Here is a 27,034-nt window from a genome sequence, read left to right as displayed (position 1 = left end):
GAAATAATCAATTCCCTTCCATCTCAATCCGAAATGTGTGAACATGCTAAGACTCTAATGTTGTGATTCAATATTTCATTCCTTTCATTCGATTTCATCCCACTGATAGTGTCAATTAATTTCAAAATTATTTAAAAATTGATTAGATATCTTATTTTGTTTATTCTGGGAAAAACTCAAGATTTTTCTTCATCGTTGTCAGCACTGCCTAGCGCCAAAACTGTATATTGCCGCCAAAACATTTTCAGGCGGTAGATAATTTTATGATCTAGGTTATGTGTGTCGATGTCGAAATACCTTGAGCTTACGTTTATGTTCATCATGGTAATTTAATGGTGAATTATAATTGATAAATGTAAAATTAATTTCTATTATCTGAATTTTTTGTGCTTTTCTTTTTTCTTTGATTACCAGGATGCTCTCATTTCTTCCAAATTTGTCTCATAATTCGAATGTAGAAATTTTGAAATTAAAGTAAACTACAAGAAAAGGATCTTCACGTCAGATATTGCAGTGTGTTTGGTAAGTAGACAACCACAATAATCTTTGTGCTGGAAAAATGCATTCATTCTTTTTTATTTGTTTGGATTTAAAGTAAGATAAATTTTAATTTGCGTTTTATTGTCTAATTAGGTTAGGTGGTGCATTTTTTAACTTCCTTCATTTGAAACCAAAAGAAAGCCAACCTCAAGCAAATGCCTACAGTAATATTTTCATCATTTTAGATGGTTTGAGTAAAAAATAGCCAAATTTTGTAACCTGTAGTGGCTGAAATGAACACTAGTATAGTCAAATATTTTGTGTACAAATGTTTGTTACTTTACTATGCCTACTTGTTGATTACCCTACATAGGGACATATCCTCCTAGAGAGTACCGTACCCCGCCAATTTGATAATTAATAGCTAACAAGCTTACTTAATCTTATTTAATAAACTATTTATTCTTGAAAAAAATATTTAGTCGGTTAATGATCCAGAATCAAACTTCTGCATTTCTTATTAATAGCTTAATAGTTTTTATATTCTACTGCAATATTATCTGTATTTTTAATATGCAATTGTCCATACATGCTTTATTTTGCTTCTTATTGCAGTATGTGTTCAACTTTTAGTGGCTTGAAAAACGTACCTTATCATAATAGCCTATGTTTAATAAACAGCGTTTATAATTTTAGCAATATTATGAATAGATTGATTCTTCTATTATCCTTTTAACCCACATCTACAACAAAATATACCAATAGATTAGTTTTCATAATTAATCTGTGCTTGAGTTTATTTGTCAGTAAACATTCAGTCTTACAATTGAGAATCCAATAATTTTAGTGTTTGTATAATATATTGTTAGCAACTAGACCTTGCAATGTAAGCGTAAAGAAGACTATAATCTTGGACTTGACAGGTCAACATTTCAGTCTCAGACCTAATACTCTGTGATATGTTTCATTGAGCTACTTTAAATAAATCATTTTTACATTGCTAATGTTATTTGAATGTTTACCAATGTTTGAGGTCTTACTGAATCTTCATAATATTGATTGGATGAAATCTATCTTAATCTTGAGACTGGACTGACATTTACCATCAGATTATAAGAGCCTAACCGCACCCCAACTCACTCTCTTACTAAATTCCATTAAGTAGAATACTTCAGCCCCAATCACACATTTACCTACTGCAACAATATTTAAATAATCCACATCATAAAAGGACAAATACTTGAAAAAAAATTGAAATATATAAATAAAAAAAAACACAATCCAATAAAACCCTTAATCAAAAACTCAATTCAACCCCTGTACCGTACCTTACTTAGAAACTTACTGAATATTCCGGATATAATATACTATATTTAAGGTTAGGATCAGTGCTTTAAATCGCGTTTAAACTTACTGTTGAAACAGTAGGTTTCTTAAAAAAATATACTGTACCTTGTCAAAGTAAATTTCTTTACAGTCGCTCGCAGTCTCACAAGTTGATCCCTGAATTCACCCTGCTCCTTCCACAGAATCAATACGCTACTATGCACAGCAAGTACTTTTAACCAGCCTAGTTGTTACCATCCATTTGAGTCAACCAACCTACAAGCCGTAATTTTATACTGTATTTAGGAATACAGAAGTCATGCATGCGCACTAGCTTTTGTAATGCAAGTAGGATGAAAACTTGAAAAGTAATTTTTTTTATTTTCCAGGCTACCAGTTTCATTGATATTTAATTATTTTGACGTGCAAACTTCATCTATCTGATGAAAAATGGAGAGGTATGTCCAATTTTTGTAATTCAAAGTAATGTTTTATTAGGAAATTCATCATTCGTATACTTTTTTAGTTGAGACCATTGAGAGTTTCTATGTGAAGCTCCATCTCTCCTGTGATGAATACTAACCGTCGAAGAAGATTGCCAGTTCACCACTATTATATAGACTATCAGTCGAGACCGCCACTTTATTGTGTCCGTCCGAAACACGGGAGTGATTTGGGAAAACGTATATCTGTGATCGAGCCAGGATATAATTATTCCATTGAACTTGGATTCTTCTGCTTTTCTTATGTTGTTATTCATCATTCCTAGAAACCAGTCTGTTGAAATTTCTTCAAACTTATTTCGTTTTATTATTAATTTATAAATACATATAATTCATGTATATTTATGCATAACAAAATCTGTTGAGATACTTCCTTGCTGCAGTAAATTAAAATCTACTATTTTCACAGGTATACAGAACTGAAAGCTAAAATCGTGGCCTCTATAGAAGTTGATGACATTGAGAAGAATGTGGCTTCAGTTTCACAGTCAATTTCTGAATTCAGTGATATTATAAATACGTCTGACAAAGCTGCATCAGCTGCTAGAGATGACCTGAGTATCCTCATACCACTATTCAACAAATACGTCTTATCTACAAACACAAAAATTCGTCAAGCGTCTGTGTCTGTGTTTACAAAGCTGCAGGCAATATTCACTGAAAATTTCAAATTGAAAAAATCTGACTGGTGGGAGGAATACAAGAATTCCATTGAAGGAAAGTAAGTTTACTACTTTAATTTTGCATCATATATTATTATAATATTTGCGTAGTGCTCTATCGAAGAGATTATAATTTTGCATCATATATTATTATAATATTTGCGTAGTGCTCTATCTCATACGATATATATATATTTGCGTTTTTCATCCAGAGGTTTTTAATTACTAAAGAGAGTTTTACGGTTATTCTTGTTACACGTAATTCGAGAGATTTTGAACAGCTTTCCCGATTTGTGGGCGTGACAGGGTAAAAAGATAGTGGAGTGGCGCAGGTAGATGGATGCGGAGACATTCACGTACATGCATTATTTTCAAAGCTCTCAGCCTCAGCCACCTTCTCTGATATACCTTCGTTGCGTGCTAGCATTCAACTCTATTTGGAATTTATTGTTCAGTCTTGTCCTCCACTTCACTGTACAGTGTTATGTTTCTTCACATGTTTCTTTGTCATCAGTAGAATAAATTCTACATTACATTCGATATTTCTCTGTACAATGTAACTCACTGTATTCATCGAAATTGTTCTCCCTTTCTTGGTCATATCTGATCCACTATTCTAAACTTACTCTTATTCATCTTATTTAATCCAAAATCATATCCTGATGATATAAAACTCTTTACCATTGGGCATTGCTGAATTGGTTCAAAATCCTTTCGTCATCCTCCATAATATAAAACATTTTTTCGTCACTAAATATAATATAGAATCATCAATTCAATAGGTGTAACATTCCGTGTCTGTTGTTATTTTTCTTTCAATCAGAATGATTGAAAACACTATTGAATATTGCCAAGTGTTGTCATTGAAAATGTGTCTGGAAAAGCCATTACATTGTTTCGACTACATTGCTAGTTGCTAGTGATCAAATTTGTAATTGTCAATACTCAACATAGTTCTAATTCATTATCAAGCTTTGCAATATCAGAGATTCCTCAAATAAATTGTCTTTTTATATGATTTCAGTTGTCAAAAATTGGCAGTATTAATTGGCAGAGGATGTGATGAATGGCCAATCATTTGGTGCACCATGACTAGATTGGTTGGTGATGAACTACTTTCATGTGTTAAAATCACCAATTGTCTATGTAAAATTATTGAAAAGGCTTTCAAGGTAACTTATTTAAAATGTTCATTAAGTCTATCTCTTTCACATGAAGCTTTTATTTACAACTGTAACGCAGGATGCAGGCATCTAAATTGCACCATTTTCAATTATATTTCTAAAAAAAAATATTTATTTATTTAGAATACATTACATGAAAATAATATCCTAATACTTGATACCCAATTATTATAATAATAACAATTCCATGTCAACGAAAATAATCTTGAAGGAGTCAAGTCAGACAAGAATTGTCATTTTTGCCCGAAATCGGGTTGTTTTTCTTTAATCTATTAGACAGTATTGAAATGTTGACGACAAATAATAAACAAAGGTTTTTCAACTGGCACTTCAAATCTGCTTTGGGTCAACATAAGAAACATGAAGATATCACTAAGGGTTCAATTTACTAATATGCTCCAGTATAACTCCAAATTGGAAAATAATTTTGAGTGAAAATATTGAGAACAAGGGAGTTTTGAAACACCTAGTATAACTACTGAGCAATGTGTACAATCAGCAAGAACAATGATTATATGATTATTATGAACTATGATTATTATTTGAAATGTTGATCTCTATTCTCCAATTCGCCGTTATAAATCAGATGTGTTTCTATTATTAAATTTCAGAATAAGGCTGAGAATAAATACAAGGAAGTTGAGAATGGTTACCGTTGTTGGATGGTGATAGTAGAATGTTTCACGATGTCCAAAGAACCTTTGAAAAAAAGCAAAGTCGACTTCCTGTTGATGCCTTTTAAGTCTCCATCCATTGCTCAATCAAAAACTATCTGCGAAGTAAAATTGGAGGTAAGCCGCGATGAATCTGATCTTTCGCTCAAGTCAAATCAATGTCACTATCTGTAACATATCTGCACACTGTAACATAAAACCAAACTTATTATCCATCTATCACTAGGCACCGCAAACCAATTCTAATTTCCAATATTTGTTAAAACGTTCTGATGAAGATATGAGATTTCTTGACTTCTAAAAAAGGGGGTTAAAATGACAATAAACTGAATACTGTTATCAGAAATAATAATGTCGTCGGACTGTTCCAAAATGAATTAAAAACACAATTCTTGTATTTTCTACTTATTTACTTGTTTATTGTATTTATTTATTTACTTTGTTTTTTGACTCAAAACTTGATTTTCAGTGTCTGTGGAATCATAAGTAGTTATAGATGCAGTTGAAACTAGTTATGTCGATAGAATTATTCAAATATAAAATACTTGGTGTGTTCTTAATAAATGAATTAATGGAGTGTAGTGTTTCTCAGTTACTGAAATGTTCACCTCATGTTTTCTCAACTGCATAATTATTATTGTGGTGATTAATAGTCTAAATAAGATTAGTTGAGGCTACAATTATTGTAACCTGAATCTAACAGTGTTGTAAATCAGCTTTTTTATGCAGTATATTATGCTACTGTTCGAATGAGTTCTGAAAGTAATTTTGAAAATGAATTTTCAACTTGAAAATTAATTTAATAAAAATTGCACTATATTCAAACCTCCAAAATTTAACTTGTCACATTATTTATGCTGCATACTCGAATTTTCTCGACAGTACTTATTTTTAAAATTGAAATAAATTCAAAAAGAGAAAAGGTCGTTTTCATATTGTGTTGAGTTTCAAAATTCGACGTGTGAGTTTACTAGAATCTCAATTTTACTAGCTATGTTACGATCCGAATTCGCCCTCTTACTAAATTAGGCATGTTCTACTGATTGGAATGAAGAGAAAAAAGTGATCCATTTTGGCAGTCTATGAAAGTACATCATTGGCAGAATGTATGATATGTTGAAAATATGATATATTCAATCTGTTGTATGTGGTGATATTTTGAAGGGGTTTGAAGATACTGTGTTTGTCACCAATAGTGTTTATAATGTTCTTTTTCGATTTCAGGTCTTTTTCAACACGCTGTTGAGATTGGGTGGCTCAGATGAAGCCAACATTGATAGTGTGCTGCCACTGCTGATCAATTACATGTTCAACGGGGAGAAAGCTGCCTGCAAATCTATCGCTCCCAGATATTGTGCTGATCTGTTTATAAACATATTGAAAATACCGAAATTCTTCAAACGGCAAACCACTCTGCTGATTAATGCAACTGCAACATGTATGGACCTCATCAAGGATAATGAACAGCTTTCAGAACTAGCTTGGATAACTGTTGTAGGTGAGTAAATATTTCATCAATTCGGGATGAAAACTATTTTTATATCACTAAATCAACGTTTCTTTAGGATTTGGAAGAGGTCCAAGATTCACTTTCTACTTATACATTGAGCTTAAACGAGTACATCATGAATGATATGTTCATCTTTCTTCTTATTCTTATTCTTCTTCTTCGTCTTCTTCTTCTTGCATTACAGCTCGATGTGAGCTTTAGCCTCTCGCACTAGAGCCCTCCACACATCACGGTCACATGCCTTTCGTCTCCATGCCACAACTCCCATCCTCCGGAGATCATCCTCCACTTCATCTCTCCATCGATTGCGTGGCCTCCCTTGTCGTCTTCTATCCTCCATCCGGGCCTTATACATTGCTTTTGGCATTCGATGGTCTGCCATTCTCTCTACATGACCAGCCCAGCGTAATCTTTGTGATTTAATGAATCGTACCACATCCTCACCCTTTAGAACTTCATTTCATTTCATCATTTGACCGTCTCCTCCAGACTCCATTGTCATTGATGCCTCCATATATGCGCCTAATAATCTTCCTTTCGAAAACTCAGTTTGGAGTCATCAACTGCAGTTAAATTCCAGGTTTCTGAGCCGTATGTGATTATTGGTCTTATCATGTTATGTTCATACACTAGACAATTTGAAATCTCGCAAATCTGAGGTAGTCCCTTTTTGTTTTCGTTGCAGTCTCCCTCGCCGCGTCGTGATGGGTTATAGGGTATGTGAACACGTATATTGGGGTTACTGGGGCTCATAAATCATCTTTTGCTTTACCAACCTTTATTTTACATTTTTATTTTGATAATTGGTTTTCAAATACAGTAGTATATAGTCCAAAAGGTAGAAATAGAATAGATTAGTCATTTTCCAAAAAGCTTCCTATGTGAACTTTACTTTTAGGGATATGATTTTTTATAGCACGGTGCATTCAACTTCTTTATTGTTGTCGAAATTAGCTGTGAATTGGCCTCATTAACCCGTAAGGTATATATACTATATATACCGAAGTTTCATTTCGTATGTTCAACCATTATTTAGAAAAAATAATAAGTTAAGTGAAAAAAGCAAAATGGCCGCTGTCTGAGTAACTGAAGACTTCCGGACAATTTAATTATGATATTTAGATATGTTTCTACCCAGGAACAATGCCCTAGACTATACCGTATCAACTCTTGTCTATAGAATAGCAATAAAATATTTTATTTTACTTGCTCAGAGTTACAAGAGAAAAATGCGCATATTTATAAAAGACTTTTATAATAAAATAGAAAATAACTATAAATGTAATTTTTCTGTCTTCTCCTAATCTTTTGTTACGTAAATTTCTATTTGTTTTCTTTTATTTCAGATAGCTTGAAGAAACACATTGAAAATGTTGGTGTTGATAATCCAAGTACGCATTTACTGTTCAACGAATTGGTCTCAGTAATTGACAAGCTTGCATCTATTCTACCAAGTGTGCAATTCGCTGATTTGTTAATGATTTGCATTCAAGGCAAATACAAGCTTCTTCCTCTGAAATACAAATTCAAGATGCTGATTGATATTGCAATGAAGCCGAAGCACTTCAACCAGCTAAAAGATCAGTAAGTGTTCAGTTCCCACTAGCATCACATCTGATAATCGAAATCGAGTAGCATTAAACAGATTAAAAGAACTCGGCCGAGTAATGAGAGTCGCTAGTAGCTATCTTTTCAAATTGCATTGAAATTGCTCACCAGATCAATGATCGATTTTTAAATTCTCACTCCAAAAATTTGGTTTGGGGCAGGTTTTGGGGCAAAAATTAGGTAGTTTGGTTTTGTTGATTGATGTATATTTTTGAAACAATATTCATCCAGGCACTCGTACAAATCGACTTGATTAAAAAAATATCATTAATCTTGATGGATACAATGGATTTCATAACAGTGCATCTTAAAATTGCAATGCATTCTTTTTCTATCCAAATAATTTTAATCTTGCTATGACAAATAAGGTAATAATACGTTTCAGATTCTACTCCATTAACTTGTTGGTGTTCTAATTGAGTATTGTGAATTTTCCAGAATCTACAATGTGATCGTAGCACTTCTCCGTCTATTTGCGCCTAAGGAAAGAACAGAGAAAATATTCTCAGTTGCGTTAGATGCTCTTCAAATTGTCGCAGCTGACACTGAAAACAAGTAAGTATTTTATTGTTTTTTCTTGAATGTTGTTTTTTTTTCATTACATTTTGTATTTCTGTAGCCATCATTGTTCAGGCAACAGCAAACATGTCACCTGAGGTTTAAGACATAATGTTGTTGATAAAATGTTATTAAAAAGAAATTGAATTAAAATTTTTCAAGTAATTCCTTCATAGTAATGGATCCATTCCTTTTAATATACCGTGATTGTTTAAATAAATAATAATCATGGAATTGATTGTGGAGTATAGCCACAAATTAAAAGTTTTATAAACTGTGAAACAATTCTGTCTAGATAATGGTGTTTCAAAAAATACTTACAACTTTAATAATTTATAAATAAATAAAAATTATATGATTTTATTCGAAAAAGTACAGAGCTGCATCTGTATTCGATGTTGCTTCAAAGAAAACATCAAGATATCACCAGAATGTTTTGGTAGTGCAAAATCGTGCCTTAATTAGCTCTAGCTTTTGTCTTCCCAAGCGCAACATCTTTCTATTCCTGGATAGAAGAGCACAGGGACAGTTTACGTGGATTATGATAGAATATTCACTTCATGCAAGATGGTACCCTCAACAGTAGCTTTTTTTACTGGAAGTATTTTGTCTTGATATTTTATTGCTAAAGGGGAATAAAAAAGTGTTGGAGGAAGGTAGAAGTGTCGTTTATATAGATTAATCAAATGCAATGTATAAAACAAATGATAAAACATTGTCAATCCTTGTTTAAATGATTATAGTTGGTTATTATTTCTTATCTATTCTATCCAGAAAAGCCAAATCAACAGTCATAACACAGCATTATTATTAAAATATAGGAAAGGTAACACATTTAGGTATTGTAATTGGTAACCTCATTTATTTTGTTTTTTCAGTGATCAGAAAACAGATATGCCGAAAGTGTTGGGTGAAGCATGGAGGGCGATTGCTGTTTCTTTGAATGAGTCATTACAGTGGATTGATGTGACTGCTCAGTTCATCTGTCCTTACTTCTTGTTTCCTGTAAAGAAAAATGTTGTCAAGGTAAATTGTTTACAACTTCTATAACATGAATCGCAATACTTGAACTTCTCTAATGGAAAAGTCCTAGAGATTTCTCTCAATATCTGAATTGGTGACAGATGACTAGCTCACTGTGCAAGTGATATCAAATTGTATCATTATTATTATTTATTTATTCATGGAGACAACAGGTAAAAACCCATTTTGACTCCTTCACACAATAATACAATAATTTTCAACATAATACAATTTTGAAAAAAGAAGAATTATAAAATTTTAAAAATAATATGAAAAATAGAAGAAATATACAGTCGTATATAGTAATAATAATAATAAAAAAAATACTGTAACTCAATATGAAAAATGGACATTAATACCTTAGTAAAGTATAATCATTACTATTATATAGACAAGAGAAAAGAATGTCTGTGTAATGTACTACCACTAGCCTTTATGAGGATAATTGAAAAAGAGAAGAAATGTAAGCGCAAATCACGAATATTGATGTACCACATACTACTAGACTAAATCATATGAAATTCTTCGGAATTTGGAAGGGGAAAACCAGAAGATGTCCAAGTGCTCCGAACAACTATTGAAAATTCTTTGAGCTCTACTTGAAGGAAAGTTATAATGGTTTACCGTTCTGCAGCGAGAAATATAGAATGAAAATCCAGAACGTCGAGCAATGTACTTATGTAAATGTTAATTTTAGAGAGCAGGTAGGAAGAATCAATTCTATTATTTGAAAGATTGTACAGAAAAGCAAGTAATTTAACATCACGTCTTACTTTCAGTGATCTAGTATTGGACATACTTCTGAGGGAGTTGGTTGGGTAATCAAAGGGACAGAAAACTGTGCTTTTTATAATAAATGCTTCTCAAAAATTTGTTTTCCAAGCGTTCTATAAGTTGAATCTGTTCATTATGATGAGGAGTCCACACTTCGCATGTATACTCTAACAAACTCCTCACAATTGATTTGTATAAGAGTAGCAGAGGTACCACGACAGTGAAGGGTGAGCATGTCCTCAAAATGAAACCCATCTGTTGATTGGCCCTTAGCTATGTAATCAATATGTGAATTGAAAGAAAAGTCAGAGCTGATTATTAATCCATTTTGGAAACTGCTTGACCACTCAATCCTTGGGCTCCGACCCCCAAGGGAGAGTGACATTCTAATTAATGGCATAACTACTTCACACAATTATGCGGTAAGCAGTTATGTCATGTCCGTCATCCAAAAATTATTCGCGTGTGTAAATGAAGGGGGCCTGTTTCGTAAAACCCCTGTATACAGGGCCTGTATTACAGGACTTATAAATTAAAATTTACAATCCTGTAAAATTATGTTTCATAAAAATAATTCTACACTTGTAAAACCACCTGTAATATTCTCTTGTATTACAGTTCCTTTATTTTGAATTGATGTTTTCATTGTAGGACTCGAACACTGTGACCTAACGAATCACTTTGAACGTGCCAGCGAGCCTACTATAAGATCTGAACAAAGTGCTACTCAGGTTGTTTTGGTGGAAACCCCACATTATCAAATTTCTAATGATGGACAGATCGTATTCATGCAGGAAAATAACTTTGTTAATGATAAATAGTTGAGAAATTATAATAACTACTTAACTTACATAATTTATTATAACAGTTATGTAAGTAGTAATGTTAATAATTGAATTAATGACTTAATTAAATATGTTATTTTAGTTTTATAAAAAACAAAACATTATGGACGTACATTTTCTGAATATTTCCAATAACGCTTTACTGAGGAAAGCTTAATCTAAACCGTTCATTTTATTCATAAGATTCCTGCATCATATTGTATGAAATTCTGTCCTTGAAAATTCTTGTCCTACGAATAATAACAAAGTCATCTTCACTAGAACTACTACCTTCATCCATTTAACACGTTGCTTTTACAACAAAATGTCACTTTTCAATACAGAGTTATCATAAAAGAATGGTGCGGTTTCGAACATGGTTTAAAGAAAAACCAAATTACTTACAGTTGATGTTGTTTATTCATCTAATTTGTCGTCTCAGGCAGTTTTTTACATAATTGATAAATTTAAATATGTGCGCCTTTAGTCGTTCGACAAAATATCCAAACGATAATCAATTTCTCTCCAAACATTCGCTAACATTTCATTGGTTATGGTTGTCATTGCTTCATTAATCCTGTTTTTAAGTGGTTCAGGTAGATTTTTTCTTGTAAATTTACATCAAAAACATTGTTTATTCACAAGAAATCGCAAACTGAACCACTTTAAAACAGGATTAAAGAACCAATGACAACCATAATAACCATAATGACAACCATAAAGTTGAGCCTACTTCACAAACTTTCTTTGGTGTATATGTTCACAAGAAAGCTGAAACTCGCCAAAAACTGCTTAAAAATGGGTTTAAATAATAATTTTTCAAGCTTGATAATACGAGTAAATATTTATCGAAAATTTCTTGAAAAAATTCTTTAAAATCATATTTTTCAAGTTTGATTGTACGCATAAATATTTATATTTATTTGAAAATTTCCTCAATTAGCTAATTTGAAGCCTATTAATTGTTAGGCTTTATTGAAACCTAATTGTTTATAAAACTGGACTTGGTTTAAATTTATCGTATTGCTAAGGGGTCTAAGGGGTTAATTCAAATTCATTTGCAAGAGTTTCGCCGAGACAAAAATCTTTCAAAATTCTGAAACTATCCATCCACACAACTATGAAGAATTACCATGTGGGGAACATTCCTCTTCCCACTAGAATTTCCTCTAATGAAATCACTCCCAATTTTAGTGTTGATGAACACCTAGTACCTATTATGAATCATATAGAACTTAGACTCTATAATAATAAATCAATGTGTGTGTGTGTGTTTCAGTACGATCCAGTACTCGAGAAAGATTGGACTTCGTCTTGGAAAACCCTCCTGAGTGCTTGTATGAAGGTTTCGACTCCTAATAAAAAGAATATTATCGATGAACTAATCAAACATTTTGCATCATTAGAAACTGAATCATACGCTACCAGTCTAGTGGCTTTTAACATGATGAGTGATATTTGTGGTAAGTGAATTCTCATTCAATTACTGTCCACCGCTCGTAACTTGGCCTCTGGAAGGAATGCAGTCGATCTAGTTTTAGGCGTGACATATGGCACTGGAGAGCCAGGTAGCGAGTTCACAAACGCTGTTGTCTATTTGCCTTCGCCAAATGTAATTGAGCAATTTCCATCCCACCAAATTTGTAATTTAACCAGCGATCTATAAGTAAAATTACATCCTAACGTTTTTAGTCGTTACATAAAATAATAGAGGCTATTCCACAAAATCACTATAAGTATTTTAAAACTAATTTAATAAATCGCTATAACTATTTTAACTATTTTAAAACGGCTACTAACTTAATGAAAAAATAACACAACATTTTGACGATTACTCTGGTCAGCTGCGGAAACAGAACTGAAAGCTGAATGGTTAATAGCTTTATTAGTGAGTTTACGGTTTGTAGTCACACTACCGAGTTGTCAACTACATGGCGCCACTCGTTCATTTCCCCCCTACGCCTCAGACCTCAGAAGCCAAGTTACGAGTGGTGGACAGTAGCTTAAACTTGCTGTTGATTAACTTTTGAATATCAAACGTAGAATAAGTTTTCTACATCCGAAGCTAATCATGACTTGATAATTTTTATAATCTACTAAAAAAGTTGAATCTACTTGTAAATTATGTACTATGTAAATTTTATATAAGAATTCGCTCACAATGGAACATTTTTCAATGAACTTGATAAACATGTTCTGACATTTCAAGGCTTTGCTATCAAACTTTAATGCGTTTTCATCACAGGTTATAAGAATTTCCCACTACATCTTTGTTTTAGAATCATTCGATGCAACACCATATTACTCTGGGGTCGTGGATGGTCTTCTAAAAAAATCGAATTCTGACAGCTTGAATGGCATCATCCAGCCACTTCTAGAGTCGATGCTGAAGTACGCTAAGAAAAACCATAGAGAAGCTCACAACCTGTTGGAAATTGCAAATAAACTATCCAATTCCAAACATGATGTCTCAACCTCCATGGTAAGAACAAAATCGAGTTTGCTTCTAATTACAGTAATTAATTAAGATTTGATGCAAAAGTTTAGGTCTTTGCTAAAATGTGTAATACAATCTAGAGACTTAAAGATTTTCTGTTTTATTCCAAGAAGATATGTGAAATATGATTAGAAAAAAATATTTGTCCGATACGCTAAGATCGCTGCTACTTGGTTTGGTAATTCGATGGTTTACATTATTGTTGATATTTTTCACAGAATTATTCCATTCTCATTGCTGTAGTTGAGACATGTTTCTTCAAAATATTGATTGCGGCCTTCTGTATTGAAGTAGAACGTTTCTCCATACTATATCCGAAACAAAAATTTTCATAATATTGATTATTCTAATCCCATTCGGTAAATATTTTATTTGTTTGATCATATTCATACTCATTTCTTTCAGCTATCCAAGTTTTTCAATAATATGGCTATGATAGAAAACACTACGCCCGAGAAAAGCAGCAAATTCTTACACAGGTGAGTACGACCGTACTTTCTTGACTTCTTTAAAAGCCAATTTGAAAATTGATGAGTGACTATCATTCATTTCAAACTCATGATTTATAGGCAAAAATAGTTGCATGCAACAATTAACTTGATGCATTACTGCAATTCTCGTTTTATGTTACTTATAAAAGGCTAACTGCCAACTACAGTATATCTCTGCTGTCACAAAACAAACAAACCTGTTGACTTGATAACCAACAGGATTTTCTAATTCCATAATAAATCACAATTTGATCAGCGTAAACATCCTTATTGTTGAAAACTTGAACTAAGGCCCAAATCCACCAAAAACGGAAACTAGGTTTGAGCGGCAGTTGGTTCTGAGTCACATGATTTTGAATTGGTTTTGTAATATGATTTTTTGTTCATTCACAATCAACTGACGCTCAAACCAAGTTTTCGTTTTGGTGAATTCGGTCCTAAGCATGAAAAATGAAATGCATGGCTGAACAAAGTTCGTCGGCTAGCTTAAAAACGATACAATGCATCCTTGGTAAGCCTGTTTTTTATAGCTATAAGTCGAAATATTCATGTCATTACAGTCTGCCGAATAAATCATTTTAATATATATGGATGAAGAGAAAGCCTCTTGACAATTGTTATTAATAAGAAACTTGATGCAACTTTTTGAATGTTTCAAACGATTTCCTTCATTTTCTCATATTCTAATTAGATTGTTAAATACCATATTCTAGAAAATACGACATTGGCTTTCAAGTTGAATCGAATGAAGTTGACAAAAAGAATCCGTACTGAATTATTTTATTTCTATCTAATTGGCTAGCTGATTGTATCTGATTGGTTATTGTATTTCAGATTGGCAAAAGCTAAGGAGATCCAGTCACAGAATAATAATAGATCGCCAAGCTCTTCTCCCAAGGGACTCTTCCACTTGAACAGTATTGAAAAGAAGTCCTCGCCGTTGTCCAAGTTTTCACCCTCGGTTAAAACTGCCAGAAAAACTATTGATGAGGAATCATCGCAGGTAAATCAATTATTCCTGTTCTTTCCATCAGTTTTTAAATATATAGATTATATTCCATTCGAGTTTTAAATATTTGTAGATTGTATTATAAGCTTGGATTCTACTGTATATGCTAGGCTTAGAATCTAGTTCATAATACTTTTAAAAAGCCAACTATTTAATGAATTTTGCTAAGTAAAAACTGACGAATTATTCAACCATATGAAGATTTAATTTGATAATTTTAATAGTACTGTTATAAAAATTCACATACACAAGTCGATGATAATAATACACATACATAAGACAATGAAGTTTTTTTTATATAAATGTACATTTTTTGAAAAGGATCAATCCATCAATACTCAACTGTAAAAAGAAGAAGAAGAGGACGAGCTAGCGCTATAATAGCAATAACTGTAGCAGTAAGAAGATATCAGTTTTCTTTTTAGATTCTAATTTGCAGTCCCTTCTTAAGTTAAGTTCTTCAAAATTCTTATAAAATGAAAAAAATCAGTAAGATTACCGCGTTAGAACCCATCTATATGGGCGTCTTAGAGGCGCCGAATTTATTTCGCATGTCTTATTATATTTGTTTAATGCAATTCTTCATATTTGGATCCATCTACATGTGAATTCATACGAGTTTCACAAAAAAATAGACGAGTGATTATAATTATTGTTATTGTGAAAAACGGAAGAATGACATTTAACAAAGTTTGTGTTGATTTAATTAATTGGTGCTTGAATCTTTATAATGAATTAAATATTTATTGAGATTCATCATTACTACTATTATTATTACATTCACTACTATGACTATTTCTTCATTCTAGGACTTTGTCATGGTACCGCCAAAACCTAAGAAAACTGTTCTGACCAATCATCAGAAGGAAATGCTTTCCACCAGACGGTGCGATATTCCAGCTTTATATCAAGATTTGTCGCAGGATACAATGTCCATGGACAGGTAAGAATTATATACTTCTTAATTGAAACTAATACAACTCATTTTTATTAATCAAGATAAATTCGACTGTAATAATAAAAACTCAGTTTGTTAGGATTTTCAAAATCTTTATAACTTAATACTCTTTTTTAATTCATACAGGACAGCAATAAACCTGAATCCTTTCTTTAGTTATCCTCCTATGTTATATTTAATCTGCTCAGACCCTCTAATTAATTTTCTCTCTACAGTAAAAAATCTTGAAAAACTTAGAAAAGAAAACTAATCGTGGGATTTTGTGTTACATGTTAATATAATTGAATGTTTGTATTGTTTCAGTATGCTGACTGCCGGAACCATAGATGGGCAAGATAAAAGTATTTTGATCAAGAGAGATCAGACAATTGTTAAGGATGGAGTTATTCAATCGTTATGTGAGGACGCTGTAGGATTCGATTGTGAGAAACCAGCTATTAAAACAGAAATAGTTGAAGAAAAAGAAATTATCGAAGAAACTCAAGTTCTTGAAAAAGTGGTTGATGTGGTGAAAGTCGAACCAAGTTGTCAAGTTGTGGTAGAAGACGAATCAAGTTGTCAGCCTATTGAAGAGCATCAAGATGATAATACAAAGAAAGTGGTCTCAAGTAATGATGTAGTAGCTGAAAATCAATGCAAGGAATCCAAGGAGAACGGTTCAGATATTCCCATCCAAAGCACTGATGAAGTTGTTAACCAAAATTCAGATGACACCACGAGTGAAAAAACTGCAAATGTGTCGGAATGTACGAGTGCAGTGGACGAGCAGTCAGGGGCAGTCGTTCATAGTACAGATGCAACTGCGCTTCCACCAATAGAAACAATGGAAACTGAAGATAGCGTTGCTGCTGTACCAAAACCTGATACTAAAGTGAACGGATCAGTTGATCAACAGGAAATTGAAGGCAACAATGCATGTGAACAGGTCACCGTCAAGACTAGGAAGTCGGCAACGCCTCTACGCAAAAGTGTTAGAAAAAACAAGAATAAAATTTCGCCCATCAAATTACTGGGTAAAAGACGAAGTTTGTCTACAACTGGTATTGATGTTACAAAATCACCTTCTACTGCAAAGAGAACAAAGCTTCAGTCGAGGAAGTCGATTGCTGTGGTACAACCGCACTCACATGAAACCACAAAACATGTGACTGATGTTGTCAAACAGCCTTCTAACAATGTTCAAACTTCTGAGGACAAAGAAAGTTCAGCGAATGGTGTTTCCAAGATTACCAAAGAACCTTGTGACACTGCGGGAGCGTCTGTATCCAAAACAGAAGAAATTGAAGACACTAAAACAGTTGCGTCAAGCAATGCAACCAGTCAAGGAAGGAAAAGTGTTACCAAGCAGAGAAAAAGAGCGCTTGAAAAAACAACATCTGAAACAGGCAACTTTGAAGAAAAGAGTCCGACTTTGAAGAAACGTCTACGAAAATCGTTGGGTGCTACCATTAACTCAAATTCTCCAGGGATAGTAAGGAAGAAACTCGCTATCAAAAATACTAAAGAGGTTGAAGAAACTGGGAAGCATTCAACAGAGAATAGTGAGACGGAATTATCAGAATTCAACTCCAAAAACGACCAAAATAAGGCTGTTGTAGAAAATTCCGCTGAAACAAAATCTGTCGAAGAATTGAAAAATAATAAGAATGATGAAACTACCAACCCTGAAAATAATTCAAGTACTATAGAAGATAAAACAACTCGTAAGTTAGCTACTACTTCTACTGATACCACTCCAAAAAGACAGAGAGTAACTCCTAGAATCACTTCAAAAAAGAAAAGCCCGTGTGCGTGTTGCAGTGAGGATAGCTTTGTGTCGCCCAGAGTTAAACGAAAAGGAGAAACGGCAAGAACTCTGTTTGCACAATCTACTCCATCCCGAAAGATTGAGAAGAATGCCAAACAATTGACAGGTGATAAAAAGGAAGGGAAAGAGTTGAACAACAGTGTTTTGTCGGAATTAAATTGCATACAGGCATCTTCTGCCAGTAATACAGATTTGTCACCAAGAAAGAATGAAGTCTTGCAATTGACTGAAGCTGACCAGAAGCCTGAAATCGGATCACCAACATCGAATGATAGTGCAATAATTGATATCCATATTTCAGAAAAAGAAAAAATGGAATTTGAAAACTGTACCCTGATAGAAAATTGCGATGGAAAAGAAAATCAAGAATTCAACCTCTCCCCTAAAAAGAAAATTCCAGAAGAATCTCACAATGAAAAAGTAATTGAGGATTTGAAGGCAAAGTTGTGCACTGATATCACAAAAACCAACAAAGAGATTCATTCCAAAGATGAAACTGTCAAAGAAAGCGTTGCTTGTGCTGATCAAAAGCCAGATGAGGACAGTGACTTGAAAGGTAGCACTGAGGTACCCAAATCAAAGAATAAACACAAAGGCTTGGATTCATGGCTTATAAGATCTCCTAAAGTTGGCAGAGACAAGGATAGTCATGATGAATCAGCAACTAAAGAGAACCCTGAGCTCAATGAATCGAATCTCTCCAACCACACGGATGCTCAGGGAGTATCAGCCGTGTCAGACTCTGACGAGAGCTTCATTGTTAGCTCTCAGCAACCAACCGATTCAGTTATAAAGATCAAGAGGCAGAGCAACAGTTTCGCAAAGAAACAGGCCATTGAAGATGTTGTCGCTCCTAGTTGTACAGAGAAAGATGTGGTTGAAAAATGCATTACATCTCAACAAAGTCCCAAGCAAATGATAACAGAGAGTAATGTTGAAACTGAGAAAAAATCAGATTCGTTATCAAAATCACATGTTTGTCGTCGCTTGTTAGATAATCTTGAAAAAAATGAAGAGGAGAATGAAAATCAAGATGAATATGATCAAGGGAGTGAAAATGAGTCTGACTTGTCATTGATTAATGATGATGTTTATTGTCGAATACTCTCACAAGAAGCAACAGAGCCCACCAATGAAATCTGTACCGAAGAGACAACTGTCGCTAGTCTAATCTCAACAAAAGAAGAATCAGAGGTCAGTAGACATATATCTAATGATCATGACTATGTTTCTCCAAGTCGAAACCAAAATGCCAAAGCAGATGAAAACAGGCCCTCGAAACAGATGCCAAACATGACAGACCTTTCAGTGTGTTCGAATGATGAAGCATCTAGTAGGCCTACTCCAGTTGATGCCTGTCAAACAACCAATAAACCAGTGGATAAGACAACTGTGCCGGATGTGAGTTCTGTAATTGATGAGCAAGTAGCTACTAACAAAACGTCGCTGGTGATTGATGATTTTCCAAACAAGAAGAATGATACAGTTTCATCCAAGAATAATTGCAAAGATGTAAAGATAGCCAAACTATCGTCTCCTGATAGAAGCAAGATGCTTTTGTCGCCATCCAGGGCTACCAGAATCAAGAGAATGGTAATGGAATGTTCCAAAGAATCACCCAAGATTAATGGAGTATGTGACCCATCCGAGACTAAAATGAAGGTAGACATTTGCTCACCCGAAAGAGAAGTGAACAGAGATGAACTGGGCAAATTAGTTTCACCACCTACAGCTTTCAAAAGCAAACAGTCCGTTTCTCCAGATCAATCCTCCACTTCAAAACAGAGATCAGCCAGCTGTCCTCCTTCTCCGTCCAGAGCATTGAGGATAAAACGCCTCATTGAAAGCAAGTCATCAGCCGAAGAAACGGCTCCTGTGTGTTCAAGTCCTAAAAAAGCTTCTCTTTCTTCTCCAAGTAAGAAATCCATTGAAAATATGTTGAGTTCTCCACCACGAACATCAAGGTTTGAAAAGCCGTTAGTTGACAGTAGGCCTACTATGCGTTCTCCTGAGAAATCAGTGAGCTTGGAGGTGCAGGAAGGCGGCTCTTGTGTGGCGAGCAGTCCGCAGCCGCAGTCGGCTAGAGGGAGGAGTGCTCAGTTGCTGGGCCTTGTCAGTGGAGATTCGCCCGCGCAGTTCCGCCGTCATCAGCAGACGCCCAAGCGGATCAGACCCATCAGGATCATAACTGCATCTGATGTGTAAGTGCCAAATCATCTGATAATAAGGTTTCTATCCTCATTTATTGATTACATCCATTATTGATTTTCAATTGTTAGTTTTTTATAAATTGAAACATCGCACTGTGATAGAGCTTATCACTTTTTGTAATTTATCCATTGATAGGTCAGAAACTTCATCAACTTCAATGAAGATTCACCTTTCAACTAGAAAAGTGAATCAACTAGTATATTGATCTCATTTTATAGTCTTGAACAATATTATTTCAAATTATCAGGGTAAAATCGCATACTACTGTATTTTATCAATCTGATTTATGATAATCAAGAAATTTCACTTTCCTATTTTTCTATCTCATCACGTTCGAGAGTGTATGAATACATAATATTCATAGTTGAGAATAATATTGTATCTATCAATGTATATACAAATAATATAGTTTTCGCTTCTAGTGGTTTTTCAATAAGCGTTTACGCTATCATAATATTTAAAACTAATAGAATTTAACAAACTAGATTAGATAAGCCAATGAAGAGGAAAATCTTGATTATATAAATTCTTAACATTTCTTCCAATAATATATTCTTTTGAAGTATACTTTACGCTCATTGGATGTTTTATCATAGTATTATACTAATGCCTAGTATATTTTATAATGAAAATAAAGACAAGGGTCTGAGATCTGATTTCTTAAAGATGATAACAGGTAGGCTAATAAAATCTCATCGAATAAGACTAGCCCATGCAATTCTAAAAATATCTTGGTTTTTCAGCGAAACGCATGAAGGAGAAGATTGGGTTTGCAGAACGTACTCACCTTCGGCGGTACCATCACCTAGCATATTGAAAACCAGGCTGAGAACCGACGATGTATCGCCACAATCCAGTCCAAGTGTAACCAGGCCAAGATTGTCAGACGATCTCAATGAAACATCGCCTCCCAACAAGGTAACTTTCTTATTCTCAGACTTATTTGGCATTCTATGCCAAATATATATAGGTCCAACACTGAAACAGTCCCTAATATCAAACGTCATTTTATCTGTCTTGAGACCTCAAGTAAAACTAGTGCAAAGGCAAGATACAAAATTTTAATTTTAGGCGAATCCGGATTGTCGATTATCTGGATTATAGACTCTCTACTGTTCAGTAGGTCTAATTTTGTCTTGAATATAATTAATAGTCAGTGTAGATCTAATAAAATGTACAACTCCAGTCGTTTTTAGAGGAAATTTTAGAATCCAAAAAAACCTGTTGATTGCTAAAAATGTCCGTTCTAAAACAATAACTTACAAGGGCTTTTTCCAGTTAGAAATACTTTTCTAATTTTCTTCGCTATCAGGAACAAATATAAAATCTGCAAAAAAGAACATTTGTGGTCTTTTACTATGATATTCTCATTTTGACTATTCAATTGATTTATGATTTAACAGTAGGCATGTTTTTTTTTTACATTTATCGTGATTAGTCTTCCATTTTGGTATTTTATACCTTTATTATGTTCCAATGGTATTACTGTATGTATAGAGTAAATCACAAACCATACTGATATTTAATACAAACATATTACTAATATTCTGTATGTTTCTTTATCTTACAGAAGAAGAGAGTAAACTTCCATGACCCACCTTTGACGCAGAAACTGTTCTTCTTCAAAACTGGATCAGGAAAGATTGTTTCTCAAGGGAGGTCCTCAGGTAAATATTCAGCAGAAGTTTTAGAAATATCTCGTTGAAAATTGTAAATTATATGTTTTCTTTTTCGAAACAAACATTAGTGAATATATTTGAAATGATTTACTCAACTTTCTCGTTTAGTGTAGCAAAAATCTTTTGCTTCATTGTTCTCCAATTATTCATCATTGAACATTTCAGTCTTGAAACTAACTGCATTTTTGGAATACTGACTGAAAACTTTTCGCAAACATTCTTAGCTAAAACGTAAGTTTCTATAACTGTAGTAGGCAGAGTTATTATTACAATAAATTTACCTAATCTTGAACTATAATAAAGTCATTCACTCGAAGGCGTTTTCAAGGCATTACTCAATTATTTCAGAAAATTATCATATTTATTTTATGAATATATATATATATATATATATATATATATATATATATATATATATATATATATATATATATATATATTCAATTACCTACCTAAAATTAAAAATGTATTGAAGAGTTAGATGAATTTAGATAGAAATTTATAGTACGAAATATGCCGCTTTTGGTATACTGTGCACGATTAACTGCCGATGTTTATGTTAATGATTCATTAATTTGACAAAAGTGTTGTCAACAAGAACCTCAAAATCTTAATTTTTAAAGGTGATGGTTTCTTGATTCATTCCGAGCTGCTTTGTATTAACACACTTTTATATGTATTTAAACACGACATGCAGTCAAATATTTAGTAAATAATTGAAAACTTTTACTTACTGACTGAAGTACTTTCGATCGTTTAGCGATCATTTTCAACAGTGTTGATCATTTCACTGTTGAAAATGATCGCTAGACGATCGAAAGTACTTCAGTCAGTAAGTGGAAGTTTTTAATTATTTACTAAATATTTGAATGCATGTCGTGTTTAAATACATAGAAAAAAGTGTCTTTTTTTAATCTTTCTAAAGATCTAATTGAAAATGAAGCAAGTATCTAATTGTGTCGAAGCATAGTGGAGCGGCGACGGTAGATTAAAACGAAGATTAAAGCTTCAACTCGAAGTTTCATCCAGCTAGCTCGGATATTCTTTACCGATTTCTTCACCTCGAGGGTAGATTAGATTTAAGAACTATATGATTGAATTTTTAGAATAATGGTATGAATGAAATTCGATTGGAGTAATAGTAGATGTTTGGTTAACGTGGTAGTAATAATTTAAGTGGATAAATTATTAAAAACATAAATAAAAGTATAAAAAAATTATTGAAGATGATAAATTGTGCATTAATCAAGATAATACTGACGACATGTAATATTTTATACTGTAATATTATATAAATGTAGAGGACCCGCATACATCGGTGATCGTAACCATAACGCTGGAACTTCAATCCGCGATTCGGATTTGAAGCCGTTTCACTATGTTTTGACTCTTAGGGCCGTTTGCACAGTCAAAGCTTAAACTCGATTTAATCAGCTGGTGGCTTAAACTCAAAATAAAACACATAATAAACTAGACTTGATACGAATTTAATCCAGTTCAAAATGAAATTTATTTAAAACTGTCACTGTGCAAACAGCCCTTAGGGTACTAACATAGTGGATTTGTAAAGTTAGCTTCAAGCTTGAGACTTTTAAATTTAATGCAAGTATTTAAATAATGGTGATGCCAATAGTTGAGCGGTATGGTATGTATGTTGAACACTTCGATAGATGCATTAATTTAAATACTCAAGTTCGAAACTACCTTCGCCGCTCCACCTTGCATCCTTATAGATGTAGAAGATGTAACTTGTGGAAAACTTCATCATAAAAAGTAACACTGTGTGTGACGGAACAGATTAAAAAATGTCTATGTAGTGAATTAAATGTTGGTAGTTGAATTTTCTCAAGAGCAATCTTCTTTTTCAGACCTGGATCCTAAAAGCCCCGTTCAAGAAACTGTCACAGACGTTGCTGCTACTTCAGTGGAGCCTGCAGAATCATGCAGCACCACCAATATTATGACAAATAACGTCCAGCAAACAGTTAGTGGCTCCTCTTCTGACAACACCGATTGCAACTTGCCTCCTGCCAGCTCAGCTTCATTGAAAGATCTTTGGAGTAATGTTGACGAAAAAGAAAAACTAGAATTCATTACAAACACTATTTTTGAAAATAAAGAACTTCTTGGTATTGCTCTGGCGAATGTCAATTGTGACTTGAGAAAACGATTGGTAGAAACTATGTGTAATGATTCTGAATTCGTATCTTTGATCTCAAAAGAAAAGTCTGTTGCCCGTTGCATCACGGAAGATATCGAATCTCTCAGCGACAACATTTGTAAACTAGATAAGGTATCGCAACACAAGTTGGTGAAAAATATTGATGAATCTGTTAAAATCAAGCTATTGGGAGACATCTCTCCTGAAATGAAAGTATCTATTTTCTCAGACGACGTTTCTTCAAATCCTGATCTTTTGAAACAAGTCCACAATAAGATTAATGTAGACGACTTCTCTGGAGAAATCGCCTCTCATCTCGGGTCAAGCTCAGAGTTGGGAAAGAAGATTTTGGAAAAGGCTGATGTAGATACAGTTGCCGATTTATTGATTTCCGGTATTAATGTTCTTAAAGCGAAAAAGCAATCGAGTGGTTGAGAGGCTGATTCTCTGATCTTCGACTTGAATGTTCTATGAAATTATGACGCACCTTATCGAAAAGGGAAGCTTCGAGAAGCTTCTCCTCATGATAAAAAGTGATATTAATGGAATATTCATGTTCCGAGTTTATTACTTGTTGTTTTCATTGTTATGACTAACTGATTTTTTCAGTGATTTCTGTTTATACGATATGAATTTATGTATATTTTTATAATTATTAGTTATAGTTTCGATCAACTCACAACGTATTCTATTGGATGCTAATTTTTATGTGAACTATTGCACTTTGATCTATAGGGTCATAGAGTTAGTTATTTTATAGATCTTTCTCTGAAACCATATACATTATCAATACAGATTTAAGTTGACGCTAAACTTTCAAACCCTACTATTCCAACAAAACTTTTATTTTTGCAATCAACGTTATAAGTCTTTGTTGAATTTGTTTTACGTTGAGTTTTTTTTTGTATCTTGAAAATAGTTTTAGTGTTTATTTTATATTTTTATCTACTTTTGTATGTCGTATCGATGTGTCTAGTTATGACTTATCGCTATTCAATTTCCCTATTATGATTAGTTCACAATGATATTCATTCACATTTAAAGTTGAACGAATAATTAAAGTTATATAATTAGTTTTACCTTGACAAGGAATTCGTCAAATCGGGGGAAATACTGTAATATTTCAGATTACTTCAAATATCGTCCCGCACTAATCCCGTGCCGGTATGAACAAGGCTTTAATCTCTAAATAAGTTGAAATACTAATATTTTTTTCAATTTTATTAAACTAGTTATTGTTACTAATCTTGTGCTCTCATTCCTAAAAAAAAAAACAATAAATAAAAAAGACTAAATTTTTCTTTTTCAAAAACCTTTTAAAAAACACCACCTTGGGTGTTCTTTGTTACTGCTAAGAAGCTTTATATTACAACGTGAACTTAAAAATAGAAAGGCCGAATGAACGCACTACAATTTTAAAAAAGACAAAAGCCAACTTGGGTGTTCTGTTATTGCTGAAAGCAAAGTTTTCTAAGTAAATTGAAGTAAAGTATAGATGTAAGTGATATTACATAATTAATATATTCCATTATTAAATTTTGATATAATATCCATGCAAAGCTTGGTTCAAAAAATAAGTTGCATGCATTTTTCTATTGCGACATATTGTTATTACACTTCAAGTGTTTTTTGAAAGAAAACAAAAAATCAAAACCAAGTGTGTTCCTAGAACTTATCGATCCATGACGTTGTGCGTAAAATTTCAAGATTAAGAAAAAAATAGAATGATTATTCTTTTTATTGATGTAATTATACTTGTCAATACTATAAACAAAAATGTAAGTACTCTTTTTAAAATTATTATGTCACGACATGTTTCGGCTAATAATGCAATTATCAAGTAGCCCTAAAGAAAAAGACAATGTCAATAATATTATATTATTTTACTATACTATACCACACTTTACAATACCGTAGTATTGTTTTAAATCATCTATAATACTTTATACATCAATAATACTATACTATGTATACATCTTGCTCTTATTTCAGCTGTTATAAAAAACGCAAAACAGTATAATAATCAGTAGCCTATGTGCAATAGCTAGCAAGGCTGTGGTGATTTTAGGGGTGCATCATCTGATAAGAAATATTAATCCGTAATAATATTTTTAACTATCTGTGTATCCATTATTTTTGGTTAAAACTCTTGTGTATGTTTTAATCCTTGGTATAACTTGTAGAGGAAATAATTAAAACTGAATGATAACCCACTTTATTTTTTAGTTGTCACTGAATCAAGCCGTAAGTAAACTGAATAAGCTGCCTATTAACAAATGAATCACTCAATGTCAGCTAGTTGTGTAGAAATTTGACTTGACTGTGCTGTAAAGTGATCTGTTTACAACACTATTATGTAAAATATTGCTCACTTCTGGTAGTTCAACTATCAATATGTATATTAAAATTGACAATGATTGGACAATCTCTTGTAGTGAGAAAAATATTTTCATATTGTAAGTGTAATTTACTGATAAATGTTCTTGTAATTATTGTGCTTTATAAGATAGTATAAGTATAAGATAGTAAGCCTAGAAAGTTAAGTAAGGTACCGGTATACAAATTATATTGCAACAATCAAAATCTTTACAATTCAAGAACTAAATAATATTGATATTATATTTTTCTTTATTATACTTTGGTCATTGCAAGCTCGTAGTCTTCAATTTGTATAACGTTGCAAGATCTCGAAAAACGTCTATATATTCAATTCCATATTATTTTTACTCAAAAAATTATCTATTTTTTTCTCATTTATCTAATTTGGTAAATATTTTGACTTTTCAACTATTACAAATTATATCTCGCCAATTTGTAAACTCATAATATTTTTGTAAATAAAAATACATTATAAATAAAAGTATTATGTATGTTATTTGAATAGGTATTACACCAATAATTACGCCTTCTATTTGTCATGAACTACAAGGATTGACAAACCCCCAAACATCAGTTCCTTCTTTAAGAAGAGAAATATTTTTTTCCAACTTTAAAAACTAAAAGCTGATCAGACAGTTTTGGCTGACAGAGTAAAAACGCTGAGGAGAGGTAGAAGTGGGGCTAGCATTCTAGTCTCCCCTCCAGCCAGCTAGTGG

At 32.9% G+C, this 27,034-nt stretch overlaps 1 protein-coding gene across 1 annotated transcript; it reads left to right on the top strand.

Moving 5' to 3' along the window:
• Positions 1-269: 269 nt before the first annotated feature.
• Positions 270-26,799, top strand: LOC111062962 (telomere-associated protein RIF1). The gene is made up of 18 exons (XM_039421553.1): positions 270-522; positions 2,196-2,264; positions 2,719-3,030; positions 3,996-4,143; positions 4,767-4,946; positions 6,054-6,327; positions 7,686-7,923; positions 8,386-8,502; positions 9,384-9,531; positions 12,406-12,589; positions 13,406-13,608; positions 14,029-14,102; positions 14,949-15,117; positions 15,933-16,066; positions 16,385-20,089; positions 20,843-21,017; positions 21,670-21,766; positions 23,647-26,799. The coding sequence occupies exons 2-18, from the start codon at positions 2,257-2,259 to the stop codon at positions 24,372-24,374; spliced, it is 6,894 nt and encodes a 2,297-aa protein (XP_039277487.1). The 5' UTR covers positions 270-522; positions 2,196-2,256; the 3' UTR covers positions 24,375-26,799.
• The last annotated feature ends 235 nt before the right edge of the window (positions 26,800-27,034 follow it).

This window comes from Nilaparvata lugens, chromosome 1 (genome assembly GCF_014356525.2).
Source record: "Nilaparvata lugens isolate BPH chromosome 1, ASM1435652v1, whole genome shotgun sequence".
Classification (NCBI taxonomy): domain Eukaryota; kingdom Metazoa; phylum Arthropoda; class Insecta; order Hemiptera; family Delphacidae; genus Nilaparvata; species Nilaparvata lugens.
The sequence above is the reverse complement of the archived record's forward strand: the minus strand, read 5'-3'. Positions and strand labels throughout refer to the sequence as shown.